The following is a 16680-nucleotide window of genomic DNA, read 5'->3' as shown; positions in this document are numbered from 1 at the left end:
CTCACACACACACATTTATCACGCGCACGCACACACACACACATTCTCACACACACACACAGTCTCACGCACACACATTCTCACACACGCACACACATTCTCACACACACACATTGTCACACAGGCACACACATTCTCACACACACACATTGTCACACAGGCACACATTGTCACACACACACACATTCTCTCACACACAGTCTCACACACACACACACATTGTCACACACACACATTCTCACACACGCACATTCTCTCACACACACATTCTCACACACACACATTCTTACACACACATTGTCACACACACACATTGTCACACACACACACATTCTCTCACACACACATTCTCACACACACACACACACATTCTTACACACACACACTCTCACACACACATTCTCACACACACACACACACACACATTCTCTCACACACACAATCACACACACACACATTCTTACACACACACACTCTCACACACACACACACATTCTCTCACACACACATTCACACACACACACACACACACACACATTCTTACACACACACAAACTGGAAATAGGAATGCAACCTCGTTTGGACCGTCTTTATCTGGATTCACTTCTGCTGACCGTCGTTTCTGGTGTTTCTTGTCACAGAGACTTCCTGTCTGTTTGTTCCTTGGGTTAATTTGTCCTGTTTGCTGAAGGACTGCACTGGTTCATTGGGAATGATCCAAAACTGATAAGAGTTTAGCACATAATTAACATCATGACATGCCAGATGTTGCTCAGTGAAAGCAACCAACCCTAAAGCTAACACAGTATGCTAATCAGCTCCTTTGAGGTGATGTCATAGCATGGGCCAAAAACCAAAAACAACAACATACTGCTAGTTAGCATGGAGACTCTGCTAGGTTATCCATTAATGATCAGATTCATGTGAAACCTCAGATCGCCAACACTGCCTGGCAACAAAATACCAATTTGCCTGTTGAATTATATTTTACTTCTGAAGAGTCTTAAATCAACATTTTCATGAACATAATGGATGAAACAATGATGTTTTTATCACTGCCAGAGAATTTACATTCAATCAGCAACTGTTTTTGTGCCTTCGGGTGACCAAAAATACCAACGATGCATTTTTGAGACGAACCGGGCAGCAAATGTTCATAAGCTGCTTACATTCTGGCCTCTGAAGATGTGCTAGTTCAAACACTCTGGATGGATACTTCACTGTCCCCGTGTCTTCATGTGACATTTATTGAGTACTCAATATGCATTCATGGTACACATAAATATGCAGATTCACACACGATGAGCAGATGAACAACTGTGATTAAACGTTGTAGCTCCGTCAACAGGCCGATGTTCCACTCATGTTTCACTGGAGGGACTTCATCCAAACACGCCGTCACAGATCTGCTCCAACATATATTTCTGTTTAACTTTTACATTGAAGAACGACCTTTATAAGAGTGAAAATGTTCCTCGCCAAATGACAAGCAGTTTTTATTCAGTTTAACAATACTTCGTACTGTACTACTGGAGACACCTTTACTTCACCGACCACTGAATTGTTTCAGTACTGTAGTGAAGGCTTGACATCTCAACATCGGGTTGCCATGGAGATATGAAGGTAATCCACATCTTGCTGCTATTTGTGTATTATGCCGAAGCGATGTGGCCAATGACCACCAAACACAGCAGACAGGTGCAGTTCAGTATGAGCTCGGGAGGAACCATGAAATTATAGTACCACTTAGTACCACACATAAAAAGAACTGTAAATGCCTTTTAATTAGAATGGTTTTAACTTGCATTTCGTATCATTCAGGAACTGGTATCACAGTCAAGGTATCTGTAAAGGTACCAGTATTGTATCTTTTTTATTATTGACTATATAAAAATAAAGGAACAGTTTTCCAAGGTAAAAACACAGTAAATTGAACGTTGTTTTTACTGCACAGCAAACATTTGTATTTGCTTTTCTGTCCTGGGATGTTTACCAGGTGACCTGAAGTGCTGAAACTGTCCTGTCGTCGTTCGGCTGTGGCTCATTAGGATCTCTGTTTCAGTAGTAAACGTTTACTGAAAGCACAAAGAGGCACAACGGACCTGTTGCTGGTTCTGTTGTTGTTCTGAATCTCTTCTTTAAAAAAATCAAAACATGGATGTTTCTCTCGTCTCCAAGTCAGGGATCTGAAATCAGAAGTGTGGTTCCCAGCAGCTGGAATCTCAGCAGGTTCAGTTCTACATCAGACCCACCAGCAAACACCAGACCGGTGGATGTAGCAGGTTCAGTTCTACATCAGATCCACCAGTAAACACCAGACCGGTGGATAGTGGAGGTTCAGTTCTACATCAGATCCACCAGTAAACACCAGACTGGTTCAGTCCTACATCAGATCCACCAGTAAACACCAGACTGGTTCAGTTCTACATCAGATCCACCAGTAAACACCAGACTGGTGGATGTTGGAGGTTCAGTTCTACATCAAATCCACCAGTAAACCCCAGACTGGTTCAGTTCTACATCAGATCCACCAGTAAACACCAGACTGGTGGATGTTGGAGGTTCAGTTCTACATCAGATCCACCAGTAAACACCAGACTGGTGGAGTCTTAAAAACCTGGGTTGCTAACAAGAGTCTAGAGGAGCCTACAGAGGTCATGGTGGTCATTAAAGGTCATCAGGGGAAACACAAGAAGCCTGAAGCTCAGTGGTGGTGACCTTGAAGTCATGTGACCCTGGTGTAGCTCCTTCACAGGCTAACGTTAGCTTAGCACAGCTAACCGTAGCATCCAGGCTTCCAGCATCATCAGAGGGTTCATTAGTGAAGATGATCCTGATGAACTAAACCTGGAAGATCATCAACTTTTGTTCACCAGAGCTGATTTACTGGTTCAATCACCACAATCATATGGAGCAATCCTATTGGCTGCTGGGGGAGGAACCAGGAGGTGAGCCATTGGGGAATTAGAATTGTTTTCATTGGTCTGTGACTACCTGCAGCCACACTCGGCCACCCTCATCTCCTCATACAGGTATCGAATAGTGAGCCGCCCGTTCTCCTTGTACATGACTGTGATGGGGTCTAGTTTAATGGGGACGCAGCACGCCATGTTGGCTTTCTTGGGGTTCCTGATGTTGATCAGCGTCTGGATGAGGGCGTGTTTGGAAGGTGTGGATTCGTCTGTCAGTGGGTAATAACACAACCCCCGACATTCAAAGGCATCATATTCTGGAGGTGCTATGATCCAGCTGTCCCAGCCGATGTCTTTGAAGTTGACCTTGAGGGAGGAGCGGCGGCAGTACTCCCTCTCTGCCTTCCGCCTCATTCGCCGTGGATGCTGAGCCTCAGGGATCTCATTAGGAAGCTGATCCTCTTGGTTCCAGCTGCTCCCTGAGTGTAAGAAGGTTTCCTCTTCATGGAGGATCATTTCGCTTAGTTCCTTCCTCGTCTCCCTCCTCCTGCTCCCGAGGTCATCAGAGAAGACTATTAATGCCGCTGAGGTGTTATCTCCCACCTTCACACTCATACTGAGACAGCCAGAGTCCTCACAGTCCTTCCTATCCACCACCACATCAAATCCAGCCACTCCACGACCTGACTTGACCCAGCTCTGGACCGCTACCGTCACGTCTAACGTGGCCCACATGCTCTGAGAGCCTGCCACCTTCTGACCAACCAGCAGCTGAGTTGTTGATCTGAAATCACTGTACTGCACTTCATAAACTTTAACAGTGGCCTCGAAGCTGTGGGAGGTGACCTTTGACCTGGCATCCGGGAGGAAGAAGAGCTGTAACTCAGCAGTGGTGACCTTCTCGTGGAGGGGGATGCTGATGTTGAACAGCAGCCTGTGCTTTGACCTGGTGCCGTTCATCACAGACTGACTTATTTCTGTTGAGGAGATATGAAGCAGTCAAAAAGCAGCTTTCCTTAAATAGCAGCTCAGACGTCCGCTGAGGCATTCAACGCCACGGAACCTCTCGCTCACGTCATTCGTAGACATCACTTGTGATCACTTGTGGGGGAAGAAAAAAACTCCCAAGAATTTCAGTGACTGGAAGCATAATTTGTGAAGAAACAATTCTGTGGTACTCAACTGAGGGATTGGGAACCCAGAAGTTCTTTTTTGCCACTTTCAAAATGAATTACTAGACAGACTCATGGCCGCTGAAACAAAGTAAAACAGAAGAAAGTAAATTTGAGGCAAAAGGGTTGAGCTTTTGTTGTTTTTGTCTTTGTGTCTGGATCAGCCACAGAGGCAGAGAAATGAAGGTTTTGGTGGATGATGACAACGTGATCAAGTTTTTCAGAAACTTCCTCAGAAGTACAAAGGTTATCAGTGTTTCTGGGTCCCAAACCCTGAAGATGGTGAGCCACATCTTTATAATTCCATTGTACAAAAAAGAAAGAAGCCTTCTTCTGGGTTGACGGAAAAAAACCAGACAGTTTGAGCCAAATGTAAAAGCAACGAAACCAAAACAGCCAAGAAATGGCAAGTTAATTTTGTCAGATTGTACACATTGTATATTAGATACAAGTATCGAGTTAGATTTACATGATACCTTGGAGGGTGAAGCTCCGTATGACGTCTGACTGAGGGATGGCTGTGCTGTCGGATGCGTACTTATTGTAGAGCTCCATCATGAACTGAGGGGGGTAAATCTTGCTGTTCTCTTGAGGAACGTCAGACAGGTTGAGTTTCCTCAGAAAGTCCTCCTTCATGGTTCCTAGGAGGCTCTCCATGCTTGAGTCCAAGTCCTCCTCCTCAAGAAGGTCCTCCTCTAACAGCTGAGGGTAGCCCTCCAGATCCTGGTCTTGGACATCATTATTGAGAGGCTTACAGAAGCCCGTAGTGACCACCAGACTCAAACACACCTGAAATAGGAAGGTTCTGGAGGTCTGCATTTGGAAATCAGACTCTTAGTACGACACCAACTTGACCCAAACGGACTTTGCAATGGCAACTTTTGAGAATGAAGAAGCTTAATGAAAGGAGCCCAGTCCATGTGTCCACTCCCATGCTCCCAGAGTAAACAGGGGGACGTGTGTCAACCAAAATAGCAGCTTGGCCAACCTTATCACTGCCATTGATGCCTTCGTCTGAGCCTGGTTATCACGAGAGGGCTGGCTGCTAATGAAGACACTGTAAACACTGACGGCGATAATGAGGGAGGCACTGGGAGCTGTGAGGTTACTGAAAAACAGACTTTTCCATTAAAGCCATTTCCCAGCTTGAGAGGGAACGTTTTGAGGCCAGTGGAAAGACGACTGGACCCTCATCAAAGAACCTCATGTAGCACATCACATCCTTAAACACCATCATTAAGTTGTGGCTGTTGTGATATGTTAAATGGTACTAGAGTAGGGCGGCCCGGTGGAGCAGTGGTCCTCACTGTGCCCCCCCAGCAAGAAGGTTGTGGGTGGAGCCCTGGCTGGAGCACGGGGTCTTTCTGGGTGAGTCTCCATGTTCTCCCTGTTCCTGCGTGGGTTCTCTCTGGTACTCCAGCTTCCTCCACAGTCCAAAGACATCAAGAGGGGACGAGGTTAATCCAGACTCTAAATTGACCGTAGGCGTGGCTGGGAGAGCCAATGGTTGTCTGTCTCTATGTGTTGGCCCTGCCATGGACTGGTGACCTGTCCAGCGGGAAGGTTGCTGGGATAGGCTCCACCCCCACCACCCTCAACAGGAGAAGAGGGAGAAGATGGAGGGATGGATGGATGGAGGGATGGATGGATGGACGGATGATGGATGGATGGGTGGGTGGATGGATGATGGACGGATGGATGGATGGATGGATGGATGGGTGGGTGGATGGATGATGGACGGATGGATGGATGATGGATGGATGGATGGATGGATGATGGATGGATGGACGGATAGATGGATGATGGATGGATGGATGGATGGATGGATGGATGGGTGGATGGATGGATGGATTGACAGATGGATGGATGGATGGATGGACAGATGGATGGATGATGGATGGATGGGTGGGTGGAACTAGAGTCCAGTTATGCTGACTGATATGTCAACCCATGAGCAGCATAGTTATACCAGTGTGTTGATGTTCCTGAACCTAACCTGAAGTAAGAGTTACGTTGGATCTTACTCTCAAGACCTCATCCTGGTCTCCAAATATTACTTCATGGTGGCATTGACTATTAAACCTACTTGAAGACGCTGTGTGCAGATGCGAGTCTCAAACTGACTGTACGAGGATAATTTTTATGTCGACAGATGTGGTGAGTGAAAGCTACTGGCAAGCCAAGCAGCTAGCGGGAGCAAGCTAAGTGGCTAGCAGCAGTGGCGCCTGCAGAATTTTATCATAGGGGTGGCCAGGTGGGGCTGCTTAAAACCTTGGGGTTGCACACCACAACTAAAAAGGAGTTTTATTATACTATAAGTATTATTAGTGTTATTTTAGTATACTGTAGTATATAGGCTAGTAGAAAACTATAAGGAAGCACCTGCTTATATACTTATTGTGTTACTTTTAAAGACGCTGGAACAAGAGTCACCATACATGGAGGACAATACGTGCACCTGGCTGACCGGGAGGTCCTCGCTCAGTGCAGCGAGCCTTCAGGGCAGCTCGGGGCCCATCACAGAACGCCAGGAGTTCCCGGCCTGCGGGCATAGAGCCACCCTCCTGCTCAACCGCAGTCATTTCTAGTCCTCTCTCCAGCTAAGCTGCTGCCACCTGTGGACACCATTCCTGATCCCGCGTCAAAGGTGCAGCACCCAGCTCTGTGGCGGAGGTCGTAGCATGGAGAAGGAGGGGTTGAGGACGCTAAACTTCGAGCTTTGGTGTGACTCAGCTCGGGGGCCCCCGGTCTCTAACCTGTTCTGATGGGTCCTGGCGGGCGCCACTCCTGTCTCAGCACCGAGGGTCCTAGCAGGCATCACTCCAGTCCTAGCGTCTGACACTCTTGTTCCTGTGCTGAGGGTCTTGGCAAGCACCACTCCTGTGTCGACGGATGCTGCACATGCTTCGCCGTCCTGGCGCCATTCCTGTTCCTGCGCCGAGGGTTCAGGCGGCTGACACTCCTGTTTCTTGATGTCTTTGGACTGTGGGAGGAAGCTGGCCTCCCGGAGAGAACCCATGCAGGAACATTGAAGCGAAGTAAGTTTATCTTGAAGACGTTTCACCTCTCATCCGAGAGGCTTCTTCAGTTCTAGTGAAGAGTGTGGAAACTCCAGCTTATAAACCTATGTGGGAGTGGTCAGTGCTATTGTGGAGGAAACGACCCTCCCGAGACTCACCTGGCCTCCCCAAACGACAGTCGTTGTGCGGTGTTAGGGAGTTTCCAAACAGCCCCAACCAAACAGCCCCTCAACAAGCGCATGGCCCAACATAGAAGAGCCAACTCTGGAGGACAGGACTCAGCGGTTTTCCTCCACCTCAAGGAGGAAAGCCACTCCTTCCAGGACGACCATGTCCAAATCCTCGACAGAGAGGACAGATGGTTTGAAAGAGGAGTTAAAGAAGCCATCCACGTCAGGATAGAGAAACCATCTTTGAACAGAGGAGGTGGACTGCGACATTTCCTTTCACCTATTTACAACCAAGTCCTTTCAAAGCTTCCCCAAAGAGTTCAGCTGAAAGACCCATGTGGAACGGCTGATGCCAGCACAGCCCATTAGCATCTGAGTGGTCGGTGAAACTCCCTAACGACCACCCCTGAAACTCCCTGACACCGCACAACGACTGTGGTTTGGGGAGGCCAGGTGAGTCTCGGGAGGGTCGGTTCCACCACAATAGCACTGACCACTCCCACATAGGTTTATAAGCTGGAGCTTCCACACTCTTCACTAGAACTGAAGAAGCCTCTCGGATGAGAGGTGAAACGTCTTCAAGATAAACTTACGTCCAGTTGACCAGATTTTACTTCGCTTCGATCTACGATGACCTGGATGAATGAGAACCTACACAGACATCATGCAGGAACAGGGAGAACATGCAGACTCACACAGAAAGACCCCGTGCTGCAGCCGGGGCTCCACCCACAACCTTCTTGCTGGGGGCCACTGTGCTAACCACTGCACCGAAATCTTACTGTCTCTTAGGCAATCATCACTACTTAGGCGGTTATCTCGCCCCTCCCCTCCCCCCTCACCAAAAACACATTGACGGCTCCTGTGTGTGTGAGCCGAGTCGATGGTAGCTTCAATGAGTCGCTTCAGTAACGCCTAGTAACGGCGTGTTGGTCATGGTAACACCGTTGTAATGACAAAGAAAGTAATTCGATAGATTTCCCGTTACTGACGAAAGTAACGGCGTTAGTAACGGCGTTAGTAACGCCGTTATTCCCATCACTGGTGCTGAATTTATTTCCATCCATCCATCCCTTTTTCTATACTGTTTCACCGGGGAAATGAGGATCGAACCAGCGACCCTTCGGTTGCTAGACGGTCACGCTACCTCTGAGCCAAACTGGTGCCTCCATCACTGTGTCCTGCGTGTCATGGTGGCATAGTGGGACTCTCCCTGGGGTTTCACCCACATCACAAGCCGATGTGTCTGTGGACGTCGGCCTGACTCCGGCCTCTCTTTGGCTCTCAGTCTTTGTCACATGCAGTGGTCCAACACTTGGTTCACGCAGAGTTTCATGGAACTACTTCACTCTGGCCCTTTCATGCTTCTCAGAGTTCCTCTCTGTGGAGTCTGTCAGGGATGAAAGCCGACAACAAATTCCACTGGCATGGAAACAGCAAATCGTGTCGGCACGTCGATCAAAACAAACCCAGCGGGGAGAGCTGGACGGACAAAGAGCTGGGAACCTGAAGTATAAAAATTCAGAAGCATTTCTTATCACCGGGAAAAAGCTTTTCAGCAGCTTCACGGAACATTAAAAAGCCAAACCAGAGAAAGTATTTCAGTGCTCTTGAAAGCAGCTTTTAGCGATTACATGGACTTCTCAAGTTCTGGCGAACTTGCCAGCAGTTTCCTCTGACGTCCATGGACGGACAGACTTGGCTCCTTTTTTTGGTTTACTCTAAAAACACTAAAGTTGTATTTCTGTTTTTTGACCACGTCAGACGAGTGAGAGAGGGAGAGAGAGAGAGCTGGGAAAGCTGAGAAGAACTGTACCTCCATCAGGGGCCGTGTGACACTGCACATGATGTACTTAGGTACATGTACTTGTGTATGTACATGTACTCCATGTCTGTGTCTGGTACTGTATCAGTACTGTATCAGTACTGTATCGGCCAGCCTTTACGTTCAAGTTGGGCACAAAGAAAGAAACCTAGAATCTGCTGAAACTCTTGAATTTGGTCACAGTTGGCATCACAAATTAATGTTACAAGTTATACATGTCAGTGCTACAAATGTCAAACTACCGTTGGAAAAATGATTTACATTATTTTTTTAGTGCATTATAACAAAATTAAAAGTATTTTAAAAATAGCCAGAATGGTCCAAACCTCTTAAACTCTTAAACCTGCTGGCAGAAAAAAACAAAACTTACAACGCAGCAAAACATACTTGACTGTATGTACAAATCTGTTTATTTCCTTATCAAACATATCGATGCAGCAAAGTAACTGTTATTCAAATACACTCATACAGACATAATGTTATAAGGGTGGATACATTCATCACTTTGCAGTTATTATGAAATTAGTATCATTACTGTACATTTTATAATCTGTACACAGAATTCATGTATTACAGGGAAACCATGAGCAGCCACAGGAAGTTTTCAACTTTCCCCAAATGTCCAGCAGGTGGCAGCAATGCACAATTTTCCTCCTGCTGCACAACTGAGCTGGACAGACGGACACTCCTTATGTCCAATATACAAACACGCATTGGCTTGGTTAAACAAGATACGACCTCTCATGCACGAATAGGAGGTGACATCATCCACAGTCTTCTGACTAACTACAATATGTACAGGACGACGGTTGGTTAACGGGTGAATGCGCTGAAGTCACATGTCCAAACCCTTCTGAGAGCTCCAGTCACTGACCCCAACACCTTGCAGTGATGTCATCAAAACAAGGCCTACAGAAAGGCCTGCTGGGTCGGTGGACTCTACGGTTCTAGCCTGAGCGCTTTCCAGCAGACCAGGTCCAGCAGAGTCCTGAAGCAAGGTGGGAAATCAAGTCTGATCCAAGACTGGAACCGGCAGAAACAGGAGCCAGAAGTGTCCTGCAGACTCGTAGCAGAGTTCCTCAGAGAAGCAGATCCACCTGCAGCACAGCACACTGAAGAGCGTTGAATAAATAACATTTGGAAGAACGAGAGCGAGAGAGAAAGAGGAAGGAAGCAGGAAGTGACTGAGGAGTCAGTACGCCAACTTGACCCAATCATCTCTCAGCTGGTCTGAGTTCCTCCACTACTGTTCTCCGACGCGACTTCCTGCTCTATGCTGCATCTGCAGTCTCTGCCTCCTCGTTGTCAATCGTCTGCATGGACTGCAGGTGGACCGGGCCTACCGGCAGGCGCAGGTGTCCACGGACATGCCAGGGTAAACTTTCAGTACCATATTCCTGTCCGGGTCAAGGAAAAGCACGCTGAGGGGACTCATCTTTTCCGGTACGCAGCAGGGTTCAGGAACACCGGGGACGATCCCCACAGCTCTGACGATGCTCTGGATGGTGGCGTGATTGGAGGGACGTACCACCTACACACAGACGAGCAGGGATTAGTACTTCAATCAGTCTTCAATTCAGAGTCAAAATGCAGATCAATCTTAACCTAACATACGCCTGTCTGTCCACTTTGGCTGCAGAATACAGGTCATTAACAGCAGTTAGAGGCTCAGGATGTGTCACTACCTTCCGTCTGGATCTTCCAGGTAAATCTAGTAGGAACATGAGAGGCTCCTCCCCGGCTCACCTTTGGGATGGGGAATCCACAGGTCCCAGCGCAGTAGTAGGCGTCGAACGACTTCGGTGCCAACACCCACTCACTCCAGCCGATGTCAGCGAAGTCCACCCTGAGGTAGCGCCTGGAGCACACCCGGGGCTCGCTCCACTGCCTCCTCCTGGCCTTCTTCATGGTCCTCTCATCGAAGCTCAGCACCTGAGGTTTACTCAGGCCCTTGCTGCTCTCCTGGGCCTGCTGCCTCGCTGCTTTCACAACAGCTTTAGATTTGGCGGGGAAGAAGGTGCTCTGCCACAGTTCGTGGTTCTTTAAGGTGTTGAACTGGACCTCTGGGATGTCGTTGGTTTGGATCTGGAGGTGAAGCTCCCTCCGGATCCTTGAAGCTGAAGCTGAAGCGTCCTCGCCTCCAGGGAAGGGCCCGTATCGCTGCAGGGACATGGCCACGCTGTTCGGCTCATTGATGGCTCGGTCGTCAGTGCGGAGCAGAATGTACGGCAGGTTGGCTGAGGAGAGGTGCTCCTGAGGGCCCCGCGGTCGTACCCGAGCCACCCCGAACAGTAAATCAGACTCCACCATGATGACAAGCTCTGCGGCCTCCCGGGCTCCTTTCACTACCGCCGTGACGTCCCTCGATTGCCAAGAACCTTTTTTAAAAGGAGTCAGAGTTATGTTTCCCAGCGGTGAGGCAAAAGCAGCCTTAGAGGACAATCCGTGGAAGAGGAGGCGTGGGGGGGGCTGGTGGAAGCTGCTGGGCGAGTGGCGAGGCCTGCGAAAACGCCACGGTCGCTGCTGGTGGCGAGGACGTTTGTTGAAGAAGTGAAAAGAGGCAAAGAGGATAACCTCCGAGTCGGGGATGGAGGATAAGTTGAACTGGAACACGTCTCTTCCATGTAAGACGCCTGGAAAGGAAATTGGAAAGAGAATGAAAATATTGAGAATCAAAGCAAAGTCCTATAGGACGAACATGAATATTTGTCTGACTCTCTGAGGGACTTGGAACACAGACTTTGGCTTCAGGGAAAAGTCCAAACAAAGGAATGAAAATCTACAGTTGATGAATTATTCCTGCTCTGAAATGGAGAGTAAAGACGAGTGAAGCCTCCTGGAGCCTCGCGTTTCTCCGTCAGCATCTCAGTCTGAACGACATTAATAACTGCGGCACATACATCTTCTAAATGCCGCTCAACACGTCTGACACAAGCAACAGCATGGAAAATATCACGCATGCTACAGTTAAGTGGCGGCCTCATGCGTGACCGAAGGTCGCTGCGGAGCTCCAGTTGTCCCACCACCACCAGCAGGTCTGCAGCATATGGAAGTGCTTACAGGGGAGGATCCTCGGAGGGCCGGGCTCCATCTGCAGCCGGTGGGTGTGATAATCAGCGCTGGTCTAACACCTCAACTGCTGCTGCTACTGGGGAGCCCCCCCCCCCACACACACACTAAATCACAATAGCGACAGAGCATGGAGGTGAAGATGTCGGGATGTTTGAGACGGTGATTTAACCCCTGTCAGATCAGTTTGAGGGAGGTCTGACAAGATGAATGAGAATCATTCACTCTGGTTCAGTTTTCTCTCTGCGTCCACAGGGATGGACGGTCTGTCCTCACGTCCTTCAGCGGGAAGAAAACAAGCTAAAACTCTTGAAAGGGGGGCAGAGGAAATGAGGGCGGCCACAGAGACCTGCCAGCTGCCGAGCTCTTCAACCAGACATCAACTGCTTCTGCAAATTTGCAGTTTGGATTCGTTAAAAAAAAAGATTCAGAGAAAACAGTGAACTCAAAGACAAAAACAAGTGCAGGGATTTGGACCCGCAGATGGAGGCTGCGCATCTGATTGAGCTGCTATGATAAACTGCTGGATGACGTCATACACAGGTCCAATACTTTGATTAACACACGACATGTTCTCAGGTTCGGACTCATCAGTCGCTTTGGTCTTTCGTGTTTTCCAAACGCCTGTAGCGACCTGAGTAGTACTACATGCAGTACTGCAGTACTCAGAGTGCTCCAGTGTAGCGCGGGACCCTGCTATTCTACTCTGAGACTCCAGCTGAAACAACCGGAGCGCCTCTAAGCTCGAAGGTGTGGGCCACTCACTCCGCGCGGCTCGGAAGCTCCTGACGGTGTTCCCGTCCCGCGGGCTCCGCGGCTCTTTGCTGTACTTCTCGTAGACTCTGAACATGTTGGCGGAGACCGAGTCCCGGTGGGCGCGCTGCTGCTCCGGTGTGTCGCCACCGGGACGCGCGGCTCCATCACCGCCCCCGGACGCCGCTTCAGCCCGGACGCACTCCATCAGCACCGCGACCTGCAGGACGGGAAGGAGCCACTTCGCCATGGATGAGGTGTCAGAAACGATCCGGACAAACAGGAGGTTGAGCGCTGACAAACTTCCCGGAGTGAAACCGGCGCTTCTTTCCCGCCAGCCGACCGGTCCTGGAGTAGCGGGGACGCTTCACGGGCTCAGCTGATGCTGCTGGGAGGGGAGCGGGGCCGCGCGGGGCTGGACACGCGCAGGACGCGCGCAGCACGCACGGTGACGCGCAGCCAACGAGCTGTAACTGCTGAGACTGAAACATCATTAGACTGGTTAGGAAAAGAACAGAAGAGGAAAGAAATGAAGAGGAAAGAACAGAAGAGGAAAGAAAAAAGGAAAGAAAAAAGAGGAAAGAACAGAAGAGGAAAGAAAAGAAGAGGAAAGAAAAAAGGAAAGAACAGAAGAGGAAAGAAAAGAAGAGGAAAGAAAAAAGGAAAGAACAGTAGAGGAAAGAACAGAATAGGAAAGAAAAAAGGGAAGACCAGAAGAGGAAAGAAAAGAAGAGGAAAGAACAGAAGAGGAAAGAAAAAAGGGAAGACCACAAGAGGAAAGAAAAGAAGAGGAAAGAACAGAAGAGGAAAGAACAGAATAGGAAAGAAAAAAGGGAAGACCAGAAGAGGACAGAAAAGAAGAGGAAATAACAGAAGAGGAAAGAACAGAATAGGAAAGAAAAAAGGGAAGACCAGAAGAGGAAAGAAAAGAAGAGGAAATAACAGAGGAAAGAACAGAGGAGGAAAGAAAAAAGAGGAATGAACAGAAGAGGAGAGAAAAAAGAGGAAAGGAAAAAGAGGAAAGAACAGAAGAGGAAAGAAATGAAGAGGAAAGAAAAGAAGAGGAAAGAACAGAGGAGAGAAAAAAAGGAGAGAACAGAGGAGGAAAGACCAAGAAGGAGAGAAGAGGAACAACGGCTTCCTGCTGAAGGGACAAATCACCTCTTTAAGTCTGAACTCGCTTGTAGGTTTGTGTGGCATCAGACTCGTTACCATGGTGACGTCACTGATGTTTACAGCATCCTGGACAGGTTGGTTGATCCATGCGGACCAACCAGGTCACATGACCCATACATGAGTGAGTCATGTGACTTTCATGACAGTTATACTAATAAACTGCCAAATCCAATGGTAATAAGTCCATCCATCCATTCATTCTTCGTCTTCCGCTTATTCCTTACTAGTAAGGGTCGTGGGGGGGGGGGGGGGCTGGAGCCTATCCCAGCATCTACGGGCGAGAGGCGGGGTTCACCCTGGACAGGTCACCAGTCCATGGCAGGGCCAACACATAGAGACAGACAACCATTGGCTCTCCCAGCCACGCCTACGGTCAATTTAGAGTCTGGATTAACCTGGTCCCTCTTGATGTCTTTGGACTGTGGAGGAAGCTGGAGTACCAGAGAGAACCCAGCAGGAACAGGGAGAACATGGAGACTCACACAGAAAGACCCCGTGCTGCAGCCGGGGCTCCACCCATAACCTTCTTTCTGGGGGGCCACAGTGAGGACCACTGCTCCACTGCGCAGCCTGGTAATAAGTCTATAAACAGAATTACCCACAATGCATCAGTCTTGAAATGAGCCGCCACAGTGATGTCAGTTCAGAGAAGCAGCTCACAACCCCATCAGGCGACGTAGCCAAGCTCTGCCAGCACTGGACGAAGGACTTCATCAGGTGACCTTCTTCTTCTTCTTGAGGAACAACACGTGCACAAGCTAACTTGTTACTGTTTGCCAAAGCCAGACTCTTTGTGTTGCATGAAGTAACAAAGTCAACTGGATGTTAACTTGATGTTAACTTGATGTTAACTGGATGTTAACTTGATGTTAACTTGATGTTAACTGCTAACTTGAGGACCTGAGCTCCCTGGGCTGCCTGCAGGTGATCCGGATCACCTGCTTGTACTGAGTCTTCCAGGTGAGACATTGTTGCCCCCCCGCGTGTTTTGGGGTCTCTCCTGCAGCACAATGGCGGCCCTGTGAGAGAGGTGGCAGCAGCTAAGTACCTCCCGCTGGTCATGGGGGGATCACAAGGGACTCTTTGAAAACCTACAACACAGATAAGGACTCTGCTGGACCGGGACGCTGGGATCCACCTGGTAGAACACTGGTCTGGGTGAAGGTTGCCGCCAGTAATCACTCAGTGTGGGTTGTCTGATTGGTTCCAGAACAACTCACCTGGTCTGGGTTGCCTCATTTCGTGAGTGTTCGTGTGCAGGTGTGGAACTCAAGGTCTCCCTGAACCTGGCTGTTTCGGTCCTGGAGGTCTAGATTCCCTGTGTGTCTGGTCCTTTCATGATGACTGGAAAAAGAAGCAGCACAGGTAGATGAGAGTTTTGTGAGGTGAGTTCTGTGTTTGTGAAGGGGGGCCCTGTGCCCCGCTGTCAGGCGGTCTCACAGGAAACACCCCCAGATCACAACCTCCTCACGCTGTAGGGTGGCGATGTGTTCAACGATAAATCCACCAGTTTCCAGTCTCTGTGGCGGTGGACACACTCTCCCTGCCTCAGCCCCAGGGCCCTCCCAGCTCTGGCCCCGGCGACTGCTTGGTTAGCACAGCAACACCCTGCTGGGGCCACAGCGGACTTTGCAGTGGGAGTCACAACTGCAGCCAAAACCACAAGGTTTCCTGGACCAGCAGTTTTTGTTCCTGCACCTTTTGATGATCCTGGTCTCCAGCAGTGAATCATCTCTGCAGGCTGCTGCCTGTCACCAGCGAAGATGGTGGTTCCAGCGTTAACTGAGCCGGCCCAAGAAACCCTGCCGAATGCGTAAAGTTACTCACTCAAGCTCCAGGTCACAGGTCTGACTGGAGATTCTCGTCCATGTGGGGTTTGACCTGCGTCTGCTCAAACTACCAGGCTGAGAAGGAATCATGAGTTCATATTCAGTGAGGTGAAGCTTGGCGGGCGAATATGCAGCCAGAGGCTCCACAGGCCCGGCAGGGGGACTGAGATCATTTCCCGGGTTCCAGCGGAGGAAGCGCTGATAAACCCAGCTGCTCCATGTTCACCCTCCTGGAGAAGTAGCTGGAGCCGTTGAGCCAAGATGGCTTCACGGCAGTGATTACCTGAGAGGTCACTGAGTGTTGGTGAGCGTTCATCAGCTCTCCTGGATCAGAAAATCCCCTCATCATCACCACACATCAAAGCACACATCAGCCTGGTTAGCAATTTAGCTGCTCAAAGGGTTAGCGGTTCTTAATCTTAGAACACAAATGTAGGAGGATTCATGTTGAACCTGTTAGGAATGAAAACACCAGCAGTGGAATGAAGGCTTTTTCTTTGCTTCCAGCTCAACGGCCATCTGAAGGAGAGCAAAGTCTTTAGTTACAAGTAGATGAAAAAATGTGCCTGTTCATTGGCTGCTGCACAGCCAGTTAGCTTAGCATAGACTAAACGCAGGAGCAAGCTAAAGCAGTTAGCCAGCCTCGGTCCAAGAAACTGTGATCACATCCTGCTAAAAGCTCAATTTGTTCTCATGCAACATTTGAATAAAATCTCGTGAGCGTTTTCAAACAACTTTCTTTTTTTGTTACAGA

At 49.0% G+C, this 16680-nt stretch overlaps 2 protein-coding genes across 2 annotated transcripts; both read right to left on the bottom strand.

The window, feature by feature from the left end:
- Positions 1 to 1193: 1193 nt before the first annotated feature.
- On the bottom strand, positions 1194 to 4934 carry gdf2 (growth differentiation factor 2). The gene is made up of 2 exons (XM_086195294.1): positions 4561 to 4934; positions 1194 to 3889 (listed from the first exon to the last, which is right to left on the bottom strand). The coding sequence occupies exons 1-2, from the start codon at positions 4901 to 4903 to the stop codon at positions 2991 to 2993; spliced, it is 1242 nt and encodes a 413-aa protein (XP_086051420.1). The 5' UTR covers positions 4904 to 4934; the 3' UTR covers positions 1194 to 2990.
- Positions 4935 to 9532: 4598 nt separating this feature from the next.
- Positions 9533 to 14074, bottom strand: gdf10b (growth differentiation factor 10b). The gene is made up of 3 exons (XM_086195046.1): positions 12934 to 14074; positions 10846 to 11732; positions 9533 to 10630 (listed from the first exon to the last, which is right to left on the bottom strand). Exons 1-3 carry the CDS (start codon positions 13169 to 13171, stop codon positions 10439 to 10441), a joined length of 1317 nt encoding a protein of 438 aa, XP_086051172.1. The 5' UTR covers positions 13172 to 14074; the 3' UTR covers positions 9533 to 10438.
- Positions 14075 to 16680: the final 2606 nt, after the last annotated feature.

The sequence above is a fragment of the Aulostomus chinensis genome, chromosome 23, assembly GCF_037954235.1.
Source record: "Aulostomus chinensis isolate RoL2024-O1b breed Wild chromosome 23, RoL_Achi_v1.0, whole genome shotgun sequence".
Taxonomy (NCBI): Eukaryota; Metazoa; Chordata; class Actinopteri; order Syngnathiformes; family Aulostomidae; genus Aulostomus; species Aulostomus chinensis.
The sequence above is the reverse complement of the archived record's forward strand: the minus strand, read 5'-3'. Positions and strand labels throughout refer to the sequence as shown.

What these genes read in the sequence shown, in the direction of transcription:
- gdf2 (XM_086195294.1), bottom strand. Translation starts at nt 4,903, where the DNA reads ATGCAGACCTCCAGAACCTTCCTATTTCAGGTGTGTTTGAGTCTGGTG. An exon ending in ACGGAGCTTCACCCTCCAAG is followed by an intron (nt 3,890 to 4,560) that starts GTATCATGTAAA and finishes TCTCCTCAACAG; the next exon opens with AAATAAGTCAGTCTGTGATG.
- gdf10b (XM_086195046.1), bottom strand. Translation starts at nt 13,171, where the DNA reads ATGGCGAAGTGGCTCCTTCCCGTCCTGCAGGTCGCGGTGCTGATGGAG. An exon ending in GAGCTTCCGAGCCGCGCGGA is followed by an intron (nt 11,733 to 12,933) that starts GTGAGTGGCCCA and finishes TTTCCTTTCCAG; the next exon opens with GCGTCTTACATGGAAGAGAC. An exon ending in GTGGATTCCCCATCCCAAAG is followed by an intron (nt 10,631 to 10,845) that starts GTGAGCCGGGGA and finishes GTCTGTGTGTAG; the next exon opens with GTGGTACGTCCCTCCAATCA.